At 38.9% G+C, this 15,088-nt stretch overlaps 1 protein-coding gene across 2 annotated transcripts; it reads right to left on the bottom strand.

Moving 5' to 3' along the window:
- Positions 1-597: 597 nt before the first annotated feature.
- LOC134859235 (carbohydrate sulfotransferase 15-like) lies at positions 598-13,919 on the bottom strand. Of its 2 annotated transcripts, none has more exons than XM_063875615.1 (8): positions 13,684-13,919; positions 6,356-6,971; positions 5,239-5,578; positions 4,839-4,976; positions 3,489-3,645; positions 3,152-3,308; positions 1,141-1,288; positions 598-1,030 (listed from the first exon to the last, which is right to left on the bottom strand). In XM_063875615.1, the coding sequence occupies exons 2-8, from the start codon at positions 6,794-6,796 to the stop codon at positions 840-842; spliced, it is 1,572 nt and encodes a 523-aa protein (XP_063731685.1). In that variant the 5' UTR covers positions 6,797-6,971; positions 13,684-13,919; the 3' UTR covers positions 598-839. The 2 variants fall into 2 exon arrangements, with proteins under 2 accessions (XP_063731685.1, XP_063731686.1); XM_063875616.1 differs by having other exon boundaries at positions 4,884-4,976.
- Positions 13,920-15,088: the final 1,169 nt, after the last annotated feature.

Raw genomic sequence — 15,088 nt, 5'->3', positions numbered from 1 at the left:
TACTGTATTTGATTTGTGTACTATACAGGTTTGTATATCTGATGATGTGTACCCTGGCCCTTAACAAATAAAAGCTACATAACTGAGAAAATAATATATGATTTTTAAGTCTTAATGGTTGTTTTGACTTGTATTTGACATCTAACAGTGTGAGATATCATGGTAGGAACAAGTGTTTGGGTGATGAGTTAGTGAAGTGTTGTATTTTGCTGCCCTCTTGTGATTAATCCTAGAACATGAACATGATGTCAACATTATCGGGTCAATAAGGCTTTATAAATGCTCCTTGATGGCCTACTTTGAGGTACAACCAGATCGGTAAAATCACTTAAATAGTATTTATCCCTTTCCTACGACGACTGTCCATTTTTTCTTAGATGCGATGACAAATAAAGTAACAACTAAACCTTTTTTGAGGATCTTTCTTGCAAATATGAAGGGGAAATCCCAGTGTCATGATGTATCACATATATACATATATATCACATGATGTTCAACCTGTTATTTTAAGCCATAAATGAAGCAAAAACTTAATCCAGAATGAAGATGAATGAATTCGTGGTGCATTTGAATGGATTTTCAACACAAAGCCTCAAATTAAAACATCAATTCATCTTATTTTATTATCATCATCTTGACTCAATGAGTCACTCACATTCTTTCAAGATCAAATAAATATCACAATTAAAACCCATACGCCATTTCCGACCTTCATGTGCCTCGATATACCTCTGTGTGTCTGTGTATGAGTTCTCCAGCTGTACATTACCTTATAAAGTCCTGCTTTACCTCTTTTCTGTTTGCTCATTCACAACCATCAACAAATGGTTCATGCTCCTTCAGGAGTTACTCCAGAGGAAGGCTTTGTTGTCCAACACACTAGCCAGTTTTTGGTTGAAGGGTTTGTGAAATTCCCTGAGAAAGTCTTTAGTGGCTGGAAGCATAGGACCCAGGTTCCTGTCTGCTGTGCGCCGGGTGTTAGACAGGGGCCGCTTGGTCAGCGCTGCCTCCCCCTGCTCAGACAGAGGACCTGCAGGGAGGATGTCAGAGTCCTTAACAATACCAAGATAAAGGCATGAGGTAAAGACAACCACATGAAAAACAGACCCTGAAAGATAAAGGTGCTTATTGGATACGTACCTACTCTCAAGAAATCAAAAACTTTCTTGATTGTCACTTCAAGGTTAGCTGCGTAGTCCTCCAGTCGAAGAACTATAATCTGCTCCCTATCGAAAACTGTCAGCCAGTCCAGCAGGAAGATGATGTACATCCCTAAATGTAGCCTGACCTGTGAGGGGGAAAAAATTAACATTGTGAGTCTCTTGTGGTGAGAACATTTGCTAAACTTTTTTTTCCAATACCAAAAGTGAACTTCAATGTAAAATAGTAAATAAACTTGACAGAAAAGTCCTTTAACTGTTGTGTGGTGAGGAAAAAGTCAACAGCAGACGCACATGTGTTGGTCAAAATAATGTTAATAGTATAGCTTGAGAAATTGAATTTTGAGAATAAAGCTTGTGGAAATTGTTAGTTTTTGATTTGTTAACAAAACCAATGGAAACACACAAGAAACATGATTGAATGTGCTTAAATGTTTAAGTTTCAAACTGATTTTACAAAATAAAAATACATTTGTTCACAATATGTAAAGGGCTGACTGGATATATTCAGTAAGGTGAGACCCAAATACTTGTGTTTGTTACTCACACTAAGAAGTATTGATCATTTATAGATTTGAAATTCACAAATCAAGATGTTCCCGACAAAGTCCTCAAGAGGATGAAGCTAAAATAGTATTTATCTCTCCGTCTTTACCAACTCACAGTTTCGGAGCACCTTGCCCAACACTCATAATTATTTCCTCTTCCCAGTCTGCATCCCTAACCTTCTTCTGTTTGGCATTTGGTATCGTTTTCCGCTTAAAACATCCCACCCAATATTATCCACGTACATCTAGACTTACACTATAGAGACCAGGCAAACACACCTCAGATGCAAATGTACTTCTTAATCAATTCCATCATAGCAATAAAACTATTCAATTTGCCTGAATTTGCATGTCTGTTTCGCTCGTCATGTCATGGCCCCCAGGCTGATTTATGAGGAAACTATTAAAAAATGATCTAAGCAAATGTTTCTGAAGAGATTCATGAAAGCTCTTTAAAAGCAATGCCTGAATAAGTATGACCCATTTTCATATTATATCATGAAAAAATATGGGATACATACACATATACGGATACAGTGTTTTTGCTATCAGAGGAATTGACATACAAAGAATTATTAAAAAAGAAGTATTGATCATTTATAGATTTTAAATTCACAAATCAAGATGTCCCCGACAAAGACACTCTGAGTCCTCAAGAGGGCAGCACAGTGCCACAGCAGACGTACTATAAAGCGTTGTGGATTTTGAAAGCTCTCCTCTTCGTCTCCTCCATGACAGTAAACAAAGTCAAGCAAACAAAGATAACTTGTTGATGTTTTTCTGAATGTTTTTTGTTAGATTTGATGGATTCTGTGTCTGTTCCAATGGTTTCAGGTCGAGACGATTGCTGCTTTTACTGTAGTAAATCTGCCTGGATAACAGTGCTGTCACTGACAGAGCTCATAACTCAGCTTCCTCCTGAGGGAGCTCTGCCTGATAGGATATAAACTGAGGTGACTCTGGTCAGCAAGTTGGTTGTATTTCCTCCTGTACAGAAGAATATGCTGTCAATTTAATTTAAAACCACTCAGAGTTCATACAGACACACTTGCCATTTTGGAAATTGATTTACTACGAGACCTGCTGTTGCTATGATGAGGTTAAGGAAAAGAGGAGGATAGGAGGAGATAACTTTATCCTAACTCAAACTACTGCCACCCATACTACAGTACACCAATGATAGGTAAATGGTTACATTTGGTACTCAATGGAAAAAGTTACAGGAAAAATCCACCAAAGGACAGACTTATTATACGATTAAGTTTTGAATTTGGACAAAACCTGAATAAATATTTTGAGGTATTTTGATGTATTTCCTTTCCTTAGATATAGATATAAAAAAGAAATTAAGTGATCTTAGTTGTTAGCTTTAAATAATGGATTAAGGTTTTCATATGTATACTGATATTCAAACAGTGAAAATTGAGAATAATTTCAGCTAACCGGCATGGAGTTGGAGAGGCTGGTGTCGTAAACGCAGGAATGAAGAGACCTGTCGGACAGGCAGGACTGAAACAGATGTACAGAGTCCACGACCTTCTGATGGAAGTCCTCTGCTGACTTGTTGGCCATCTTGAAGTACAGATAGTCCGAATAAAGTCTGGGAAGACAAGGGAACAGAGTTCTCAGCCAGTTGGAACTGTAAAAGGACATTTTACTGGAACAACAAAAGGTGTTATGATTTAAAACAAATATCCTCAGAAGGAAAATCATTTTGAAGGAATCCAAAATGGAAAATCAGATCTGCATATACACAGACAGATGGATTTCTCCACAGTACCTTTCTACTGGATCTCTAAGCATGATGATGATTTTGGCACCAGGCTGGACTGTGTGAATGAAGTCCTGGGCCAGGAACGGGGGCTCTGTCTCCTCCCTGTCTGTGTGAAGGTAGCTCCAGGCCTGGTTGTCCCACATAGTGGAAGCACTGGCTTCACCTGTGAAGACATTGGCAGTCTGAGCATCACCTCGGGTCAAAAACTGTTCATTTAATTTCCAAAGAAGTGCTGCCACTTAGGCATAATACAGCAAAATGTTAAACACATGAAGATAATTACTTAACTAAGATTTGGGAGCCACACCTCTGATAACCTGTTAATGTACTTATACGCGGTCAACACATCCGGACATGTTTGTCTTAGATTTCACACTCCCTTTTCTTTCCATTGATCCATTTTCCTTCCTACCTCATCTCTAGCATCATCCCTTTATGCATTCATATCTTGGACCCTTCATCCTTCTATCCTTCATAACCTTACTCCCTAAATCCTTTCACATTCCCAACATATTGTTTTGGCAAGGTCCTTACTAGTGAAGCCTTACTTATCTGAAAGAACTATGCCCTTCAAATGTACACTTAAAATGATTTGTGATCGTGTAGTCGCACCTTTTAGATTTCCTAAATGAATGAATTTGTTATCAGTACCATTAAAAATACAAAAGACAGTTTGATTTACTTCAGAAACCAAGGCTAAGAAGCACATTTTTAAAGAAGAACACCTGCAAAACTAAGTTCATATAAAGGATTGACCTTCAGAAAATCTATACCACTTCAGTCTGAAAATGTTATTTCTTTAAGTCATTATTTATTTAGGAGTATTATCTAGTGTCTCTCAGGGCCAGAGTTTGTGTGAACCTGATTTATAATCACAGATGCATGAAGAGTCAATAAAGGTGGTTGAGGAAGAAAGGGGTGTTTGAGAATCCTAGACCACAGAATATCTCTAATAACGTGTGCGTCATTGAAGTGCTCATGAGGTCAGAGACTCTTATGAAAGGTCCACTGAAATATAGCCTGCCGATAAACGGAAGGAAAACAAAAGAGACCTGTGATTTGAATCATGGCCAGGATCCAATTGTTGGTCAGTTCAGGACTTTAAAGCCTACAGGTTATTCCATCTGCACAAAGGACAGAGATCACACACACACACACACACACACACACACACACACACACACACACACACACACACACACACACACACACACACACACACACACACACACACACACACACACACACACACACACACACACACACACACACACACACACACACACACACACACACACACACACACACACACACACACACACACACACACACACACACACACACACACACACACACCTGTTATTAGTGCGCGGTGGTCTCCAGATGAATTTCCACTGATACCTTCTTGGATGTTTTGGGCTGCCAAGTCAAACAGATCCAGATAATCTTCCACAGGGAAACTTTCCTGGAAGCCATCTTTGAAACGAATATAACCTGAACCCCAGATTACACAAACATCAAATGTATTGTTATGCACCATTCTATAGACTTCATCCAGGTATTTGACTACATTTCGCTAAATTATTACACACACTCAAACAATTTACATTCATCCATTATATATATTATCCAATATTAGAATAGACAAATACCAATAACTCACATCAGTTATAACTTTCTTTCAATCCAGCTAGCTTCCACCATCATCATCATAATATTAAGAAACCCCCACCCCCCTCCTATCCTGATGACTTACCGAAGCGTTTCCTGGTCCACCAGTGCGGTTCCTTCATGGTGTTGAACTTGACCTCTGGATGCAGCAGCAGCCGGTGGAACAAGTCGGTTGTGCCGCACTTCGGCTGTCCGATGATGTAGAAGTACGGTAAGCAGCGTAGGCGAAACACTTTGCTTCCTCTGTGATACAAGTGCTGCTGGAAATTAGTCCTCATGTGGTCACACACAGTCTTGAAGGTCTTTGAGCGCTGAGTGAAGAGGTTCCTCCGGTACAGATCAGTGCTGCGTTCACTGGAGAACTCCTCATACCAGCAAGGGCTCTTAATGCCGGGCAGGAAGTGGCGAGGAATTACAGAGAACAACTGCAGAGAGGAATTAAAACCAAATCAGGCTCCGAAGACTTTCCTGCCCTCTTACACGAAAAATTCTAATTTCTTAAGCAGCTCCTTTGATTTCATGTCATTTAGACTGTTCGTCAACAGTAACAAGTCATCATAAAACACATCCATAATTAAATGCCAAATGACTTGATTGTGCAGCTTTTAGTAGCTTTAAGTTGATTCTACATTACATATTCATGTGTGAAAAACGAATTGTTATCATGACTTAATGACTCACATGTGTGGCTATCTGTAATTGTAATTTCAGTGTTAACATCATAGTTGCCTTTGCTATAAACACTGTAAAATAATGGAGGGTAATGTGGAGAAGCATGATGAGAACATACACTAAAACACAGGAGAATTACAGCACATTAGCACTTAGCAGCAGCACTCCTGAGCAACACTTAGCGGGACATGAAACGTGATATTTATCCAACAGCTGTACGAACTTTGGCTCTAAGCGTAATCAACGCCTCTGCCAGCCTCAACAAACACTGCTCATTATGAGCTTCACTCAACAGCAGGGTTAACTCTACGCTGTTTGTTATTTATCAGTCTCTTGCAGTTCAAAAATAAAACAATCATAGCAGTCACTGATTAACATTTTCCATTGTGGCCTTAATCATCATTTACCAGCATGTTTTTGAGAGAAAGCATTGCATAATTGCAGCGTGGAAACATAACAAACACATCCCTTATTCAGTTGACTCACTCTTCTAGAGCTAAATGAATCAGACCAATTTTCGTCAGACTTACATGAGAGTCCGTTCCAACAACATCCTTTTCATCAGGCACCTTCCTGGGTGTGTATTCCAGTTTAGAGCTGATCATTCTCGCCAGGAGTAACATGTCTATTAAATTATTTCCAGAGGGAGCTTCGGCTGTGCTTGTCAGTACGACCACAGGCCTGAGCTGAGAGGGTGAGGGGGTGAGCAAAAGTCCCTTCCTGTCCCACGTTAGGATGTAGGAAGCCATGATGAGGAAGGTCAGAGTCAAACCCATCAGGAAGCTAACCACTTTCACTTTCGAGATGCTCCTAAAGTTTGTCAGTGACCACTTGATGTCCAGATGTTCAGACACGTCAAGCAATCTCCTGATGGGCCTTTTCCCATAGTCATCAACCATGGGCAAGCTGTGAAGGCTGTGAGTGTAGTCCGTGTGGGTGTTGCTCCCATATTTGCAGTCCGATAGTGACATACTGACATAGGAGCGGAGTAGGCATGTAGAAGAGGAGAAATTATTCCCTTAAAAAGTTCAAGTTTCACCTACAGGAGGTTTCGTGTCCTGATGTGTCCATTCTTCAAAGTGTTCAATCTGCAGCTCATCATTTGTCTTCATTTCTTTCTGGCTCTCCAGTCTTCAGGAGGGCCTCCTGCAAATCAGAAACAGTTGTTAAAAAACGTCAGGCTTCTTACACGAACATGCAGCGGTGTAGCTTCCTTTGAAGTATTTCAGTCATCTAGCATAATTCATAGAAAGGTGGTGTGAAGATTTGTAATATTAGGGTATTTAAGGGAGCTTAATGCCCCTCTGAGGCATCGGTAGGTACATTTCAAACTATATTGGGAAGCATGCAACATGTTTGAGGTCAGTTGCAGAGTGTGTGTGGTCTCGCTGCATGGAGAGCCCTTGCTTTATGATGAGGGCTATATAGCATACGCAAAGACAAGCTCTATTAAGAGACTTTCAAGGTCAGAATAATAGTTACTCTGTAATTCAAAACTGAAAACACATGATTATTCTGTGTGAGCTAAAAACCTGCTGAGAGCTTTATTTTGTTAACCTTGAAATACAATTTTCAAGATCAAAGTTATTCACAGAGAGAACCAAGTGAGGTATTGATACAGGTGGACACGCAATGGATGCGTTTTGTTTTCCTTTCCCGCAGCATGAATAAAAAGAAAGTGGGCATTGTTACTTCTAGGGCCCAGCACAAATTAACTCTAGACATTGAAGTGTAAAATGTTTTTAAAACACTTCTCAAACACTTCCTCAGCCAGCGATGTATTTATTTTGTTGCAGAGTTTTAACAGTCCCATAGGAGCTGTGAATGAAACCCTGCACCAGTTGTAGTGAACTCTGTAATTTAACAATGTTTTTTTTATGGCACAACCAGGGCCTGTTAAAGTGAGGCCAACATTATAGGTCTCAATATGTTCACACTTACATCATTAAAGGTGCAAATTCAGAGTAAAATGAAAGTCTACTCTATCTCAGTCGCATTAGGTGACAAAACTAGATTGAGTTCAATGAAAGAAACTATAAAGCTGCATTATGGGCACTATGGGCTTAAAGCACTCTATATATATATATATATATATCTCTGTCCGTGCTAGTTTGAATTTTTATCTTATTAGTCCCAAAACGTTATGGACGTGCAACACTGAATTGCCGGAGTTCCCCTTAAAGAAATGTTCAGACATCATATTCATATCATCTAAACATTCATTGCATGCTCTTGACCTGTGTGCACGTCAATTATTTCTCACCAGCCTTAAGCAAATTCTGCCTGAGTGCGGACCTGTGTGCACAAAGGACTTTCAAAGGCAGATTCCATAATGGGGCAGCTCTGAGCCTTTGCAGACATACAAGGAATGCATGGTAATATCTGCTAGCCTGCATCGGATTGGACGAATAACCTTTTTGAATCCCTCTAGTGTGCTATGAGCCTCATTTAAGGAAATATCGGCAGACAGCGACGGGCTATTTAAAATGCCACTGACACACTCGCTAAACACTAATTTGACATCTGGTTTAGAGTTTAAGTTATTTGTAAAGGATGCTGCTGCTAGTAGTAATCCTGATATCTGCCCTAGCCCTGTTTAAATGATCCGTTAAGCATTTCCCTTATAAGTATCATATTAATGAATGCTTCTGTTCTCTAAACTCCTTTTGATCACGCCTCTGCATATTTTTATTTCAACAAATCGAGGAATTTGATATCCTTTTTGTTATCTGAAGCCATCATAAATCAAGATTAATGTCTAGTAAGAGGAAAATTCAACATGAGAAGCATAAGAGAGAGGTTTAGAAATGTGACAGAGCATGAAGAGGATACAGAATCAAGGGTAAATCACGATATGAAGAAATGAAGGAGCAGAGATGAAAAAAACAGTGTGAGAAAGAACATGAGATATAGCCTTTTAGACCTCTTAGGTCTAAAAATCAATCTGTGGCAGGAAGAAAACAGCAGGTGGGATTGACTGAGGTGAAACTCCATCATGAAAATCCTGCTGACTCAAAATAAAAGCCTGCATCCTTCATTGCATTAGATGCCTTTGTTGTTCTAAGTGCACAAAATGTCAAGACTCATTTATCAAAAACAGAATGAGATATTACTCGTGTTGCTAATGCTATGGGTTAGGATGTTTGTTAGGTCATAGGAAATCTTGACTCAAGGCAGACAAAAAGGCTAAAAAAAGGCAAAATGATTCCTATCAAGCACAACTGAGTCTGAAAAAATTACAGCAAATGAAAATCTGAATCCCTGCTGAGCTCTTCCAGAGACAAAATGCTGTATGAAGACGTACAGCTCAGTTTAGCATCTTTTGTATTACATTTCAGGATGACATAAAGCTTCTACAAATGTGAAGAACACCTTGAGAAAATCCAACATGACCACAGAATCAGTAAAAAGAAAAGAGGACAAAATCCGTTACAAGAACCGGTACTCAGTAAACGCAAAGTCTCGCAATCTCCTGAACAGGTTTTAATTATGTCTTCATGTTTGTAACTGTGTAGGCCTAAACACATCCTGACCTTGTACAGTACACTCTGTGACTGGGACTTGGCTGAATCCCAGCATTAGGAAATGGGAGGTAAAAGAGAAACTAATGCCACAAAAGGGAATAAACCGGCCTCCCTGTTGATGGCGAAGTCAAACAAAGACGGATGGGATACCAAACTGCAGTGATAATAGAACCTATCTGTGTGGATGGAGAAGAAATCGAGAGTCAAAATGATTTGAATTAACTTTTACTCCAGGGAGTTACTGAGAAATCTTTCTTAGGCCATTTCCATAATCAGATAATGAACACATTTTTGGCAAGAAACCTAAAAGCTTTCTAAGAGCACAAATATCTCAGGAAGTGGACTTCATCCCTCCCCTTCTTTTTCATTCCTTACTAAGAGAAGGTATGAGCAGGTTGAGTTTCTGTCACTGGAAAATGACGGTTGCCCTCTCAGGAATTTGAGTTCTTAATCTGTTAAACAAGCAGGCGGTTGAAGCATGAGGACAGTCTAAACAAAGCAGAGGTGTGCTAAGAAAAGCTCTAGAAAATATTAAACCTCTTGTGTCTGTCTTGATCACCCAGGTCACCACAGTCCACACCAACATCTGGGGTGCAGATGTTGTCCTCTCAAGCTAAACGGTGTATTTGCCCATGCATGTAAGTGTGTATACTTGCATGCATGTGTTTTTCTAATGGGAACACGTTGTTTGCTTTAGCAGCGCTTTAAAACCGGTGTGACATTAATAACAAGCAGGGAACACTTGAAACATCTTTCCTACTGTTTAAAGAGTGTGAGGGAGAGGGGATGGGCGGGTCTAAAGGCAGGAGGTGGTTCTAAGGTCACTCAAAGAGTAATTTCAGTTGATTTGTAAGTGATTCCAGCTAAAAGGCTTGCAAATTTCCCACATGGCAAAGGAAAATTACAGCAACTATGGTCTGTAACTGTGTGGGTGTTTTAGGAGAACATGTTCCAGGATGGTGCTCCATTCATACCGATGAAAGTTGCACACCAGGCACTATACACAAAAAAGATTCTTTATGCATGCATGTAAGATTTCTTCCCTGGCTAAACTGGGTGACTTGCTGTTGATACTCTAAACACATGAAAAGTGTTAAGATATTGACTTACATTGCTATTCAAGAATTTGTGTTATTGGGCCATGGGGTAATTGTTGTAATACAAAAACTCACTACCAACCTGACGTTCAGAAATGTAGTACCTTCATTTTACCTTCACCAAGGAGGTTAGGTTTTCAGTTGGATTTGTCCATTTTTCAGGAGGACTACTGAAAAACTACTAACCTGATATTCATGAAGCTTGGTAGAATGTAGAAGCATTGGCCAATGAACAAATAACCCACTTCTTGTAATAGATCCTAATAGATTGAATTGTTGCTATTTACTTCTGGCCACAGAGTACTTCCGTACTGTATGTCAAGACCCAATTTTTCATAGGAGAACATTTTATAAAGCGTTTTGGTGGATAAATAGCAAATGATTTTTGTTGATAAAACTATAATTCAAGTATAAAAAGAAATTAGATTTTATTGCTTGTTCTAAACAGGGTCCCTTTTGTGCCTGTTCACATTCTTTCCACTGAATTGCCTAATCTGAAGGTGGAACAAAGTGTCAAAAGTTCAGCTGTAACTTTATCTAGTATACAAAGTGTAATGCTCTTCTTAAACCTGTCATGTTTTTGTTGACTAGCAACCACAAGTACATTTGGCTGTAAATTCAGCCGTTAAAAAACGCTTGAAGACAGGATCTGTCAGCACGGTTCACCTGCTTCTGAGACAACCTACTTCTATAAATCCTGTTAGCACACACACAACATGACAGTTTGACATGTAGCAGCTTGATCAGAGGATCTATGTGAAAACTTAAATCTGTTCCCACACTAAAAATCTTCTTGATGTTGTTCGGAATATCTAATAAGTAATCACAAGTTTTAAATCTGTAATTACACTGTAATTTTTGCAGCATTAACATAATTACGTGTTATTAATCACCCATGAGTTTTGTTTCACTTCAAGCATCGCTCGATCTCACGTTTTAATGCTTTAAGACAGGGGTGGCCAAATGCGGCCCGCAGGCCATTTTGAATCGGCCCTCTGCAAATTCTAAAAGTATAATGCAATGTGGCCCACAAATTAAACTTTTGCTTGTCTTATATTGTACTTCTCAAATATATTAATGAGCCCAACTTTCAAATAAATTCAGTCATTAAAATGTAAAAAGAATTCTAACAAATCTTAGTTAATAAAAAAAAGCCCAATAACTTATTTCTGTAACAAGCTTGAAATTGAACCTTCATATTTACTGTTGTTGTCAGCAATCCGAAGCTTCTGTTTTAAGGAATGAGCTGCCAACAAAATAAATGAAACCCTAAAGACAGATGGGATGTAGGCTGTTTTTTTCTGAAAGCATTTTCAAGTATTGCGCACTATTCACCTACATTTGATTTGTTTTGCTAACTTATAACTTAATGTATGAGGCAATATTCACCTCTATAAGTGGCCCAGCTCTCCGTATATTTTTCTGTATGTGGCCCTCGGTGAAAAAAGTTTGGGCACCCCTGCTTTAAAACATTAGGGAAAATATTTGTCTTTGCTGATGACTGTTCGGGGCTACAGACTACAGACTCTAATTAAAGATGTTTTCTGTTTGTTGAATTTTACGAACTTTTACTGTTGATTTTGGTTCTTTGGAGATAACGTCTTTAACATTAAAATGTTAACTGAAGTGTTATAAAAAGGTTATCCTGTGTAAAACCAATGAAAAATGGCATAATTGCATAAGAGATACTGTTGAAACATACATCATCGGAAGAAGAAGAATCCCGGAGAAAAACATCATCAATCAGGAAAATTACTCAAGACATGTCAAGCAGGAAAACAAGGGAGTGACTTCTGCAGATAAGACTTGGACATCATTGAATCATTTATTTGAAAACTAAAATAATCCAGAGCCAATCTTGCAGTACTAAGCAGTATTAATCTCAAGTAAAACACTAGCAACTCTTGAAATAGAAACTCTGAGTTGTTGCCAAAACTATTCAGTATCATGCAAACCTCCCACATTCCAAATGCGCTCTGCTAGAGAGTATTTTTCTTCCATTTGTGGTGGACCCCCAGATCCCAGTCTAAACAATCTGATATGGCTCAACCCTCTCGCTCTCATACTTTTAGCATTACCTAATCCTTCGAGCATCAACTCTGGCCAAAACAGTCATGGCTTTGACATGTCGGCAGCTTCAGCCTGACATTTGTTCCGCAAACTCGGGAGGTAACCTAAAACCATCTTGCCAAGTAAACCTGACAGTCTGCAAGGCAGAGCGCAGATGCAGAGTCAGTGTTTAGCATGTGGAGAGTTATGGAGGGTGGAGAGGGGCTACAAACTATCTCCAAATCTATGTCCTCCTTTACACTCCCTCAGTTCTTTCTCCTTCAAATAAACAATAGCTGAACTGATTAAGAAGAGTCCACAGAGGCTGGTTCCTCCTAAAGGTCATCTTCATACCTGTCAGGAGGACCACTGTGCTGTAGCCCCTCAATAAGCTAGAATGGTGGAAAGCAAGGGGAAGAAAATGAGCTCAATGTCAAAAGGAAGCTGTGAGTGTGCAAACATCTCACACATCAACACACAAAACCATAAATAAAAAACGTCAATGAGCTGCACAAATCACTTGTTTGCTAAGAGTAATCATGTAGGACAATACAAAAACGATCCAGGCTCTCCTATCAAATATTTAGATGTTTCGATTTGTTATCTTACAATAAACTGAATAATAATTACAAGCTAAGCGCAAGATGTTGGGAGTTGGTGTACAAATGTTTACAGCAAGTTTATCTTTGCCTCATAACACAGTCCTGTTTTTGGTTCAGTGTTCTAGACCAGTGTTTACCCCCCTGGAGACATGACACTAAGATATTCTGCAGCTGTTCACTGAGGGGGAAAAATGTAACCAGGAGGACATTAGTTTCAAGCATTACACAGTCTTTAACCCATAGTATCACTTTAAGGGACTTAAATAATCTGTATGCAGTGTTTTTATTATACAGTATATTTGTCCTTTCTAATGTTTCAGTAAAGTTTAGGCTATTATGGGCTGCATATACAGACTATCAATACATGAACAGAGCAATGATACTATCGGTCACAATGTCTGATAACAGACTACTACAATGGGATTTTTTTAAATGTATGATAAAAACGAATGAAAAGGTGAAACAATAAACAACAATTAAAAAAACAGAGTGATTAACTATTGAATAATAACAAACAGACAATCAAATACATCCAACCCATGTTTTTTTTTCTCAATCCTTTATGTTGTTGAACGTAGATACTCACACTGGAGTCGAGTCGGTTCAATCCACGCGCCTCTTGTGTAGCCGATTGCGAGCCATGGTGAGCACCAATGAAGGCGATGCAAACCACATGACGGGCGACTGTTTAATACAGTAAGTGAAATAAATGTGAAAATATCCTTAATATCAACGGTGTTCATGTTGACAGAAGCCGGCAGGGTTTGCACGCGGACTTTCCGGAGTTTCCATCTGACTGAGCTTCGCTGCGCGCCGCACACTGTGTGGAGGAGGGAGGGGACGTGCGCGTGAGAAGCAGCAGAGCCAATCTTATCTACATTTCAACATCGAAATGATGTTTTGAGTAGGTTAAACGTTATGATGAAAACGATATCACCTTTAAAGCAAATCCATAAGTAGGCTACTTCTGCCAGGTTCGCTTTAGGGGGTCTTTCCTAGTCTCCTTTTGGGCAATACTGGACTAATACATTGAAAGCTATCCTAATTAGAGAAATGCTCAAACACGCTTCCGTGAATTTAATAACCAGCAACAACAACAATCCATTTGTACAAATGTGTGACATGAACTGCATTGGGGTGCAGTATTAGGCTACATATTGATTTTAGAAACCCATCATCTCTAGCGTTTTAAACCAGATTATGATTCACAATGCTTCTGTGTCCTCATGAAGCCCCACATAAATCAGAAACATACCCTAACATGCACACCATTCACTGTAAATGGAGCATTTTATTTAATTTGGCTGCAGCACAGCTGTATCTTCTTTATGGACTCTGAGTAAATATCAGCATTCCAGTCTTGTTATGATCACTATACAATTAATTAATCTCTGTTTCAATGACAAAACATTGTTCGGTATAAAACACAAATAGGGAGTTACATACTGTGGGACTGGGTGATTTAATTATTATTATTCTTAACTCAGTTATTCACTAGCTTTATTTAACTTTTTATAATTTCCAAAGGAACTTCTTTTCTTAAAGAAGACGTCTTCTTATAGTGCGATGACACATCTTTTTATTAATCAATATTTAGCAATCAGGGACTGTAATGCTCAATTACAGTAAAGGTTATGATTACTAAAGGCATGAGTCTTATTTGTCATGACTCATTCTGTGTGAGTGGGAGACAGTGTGGTTGTTTCACGATGACACATTTGGCAAAAGGATATAAAACCACAAGCTCTGCTAAAATGCAACCGAACAACAGGTTAACAAAAATATGTAGCAATGGCATTTATTACTTTGGTTCGAAATCAAAGACCATATTTTGTGTCCAATGTTCACATTTCTAACAGCTGTGGATATGTTTGGCTTTTCAAATTTCCCATCGGGTAAATCAAGAAAATGTCTCTCATTAGAAATGATCAGAAAAAACAAGGAGTTACTGTATTTGGCAATACACTGACATTTTACCCTAGTATTTGTCA

The sequence above is a fragment of the Eleginops maclovinus genome, chromosome 22 (assembly GCF_036324505.1).
Source record: "Eleginops maclovinus isolate JMC-PN-2008 ecotype Puerto Natales chromosome 22, JC_Emac_rtc_rv5, whole genome shotgun sequence".
Taxonomy (NCBI): domain Eukaryota; kingdom Metazoa; phylum Chordata; class Actinopteri; order Perciformes; family Eleginopidae; genus Eleginops; species Eleginops maclovinus.
The sequence above is the reverse complement of the archived record's forward strand: the minus strand, read 5'-3'. Positions and strand labels throughout refer to the sequence as shown.

Coding starts and splice junctions, on each gene's coding strand:
- LOC134859235 (XM_063875615.1), bottom strand. CDS start 6,796: ATGTCACTATCGGACTGCAAATATGGGAGCAACACCCACACGGACTAC. Junction 5,579..6,355: donor TTGTTGGAACGGACTCTCAT/GTAAGTCTGACG, acceptor TCCTCTCTGCAG/TTGTTCTCTGTAATTCCTCG. Junction 1,031..1,140: donor TTTTGATTTCTTGAGAGTAG/GTACGTATCCAA, acceptor TCCTCCCTGCAG/GTCCTCTGTCTGAGCAGGGG.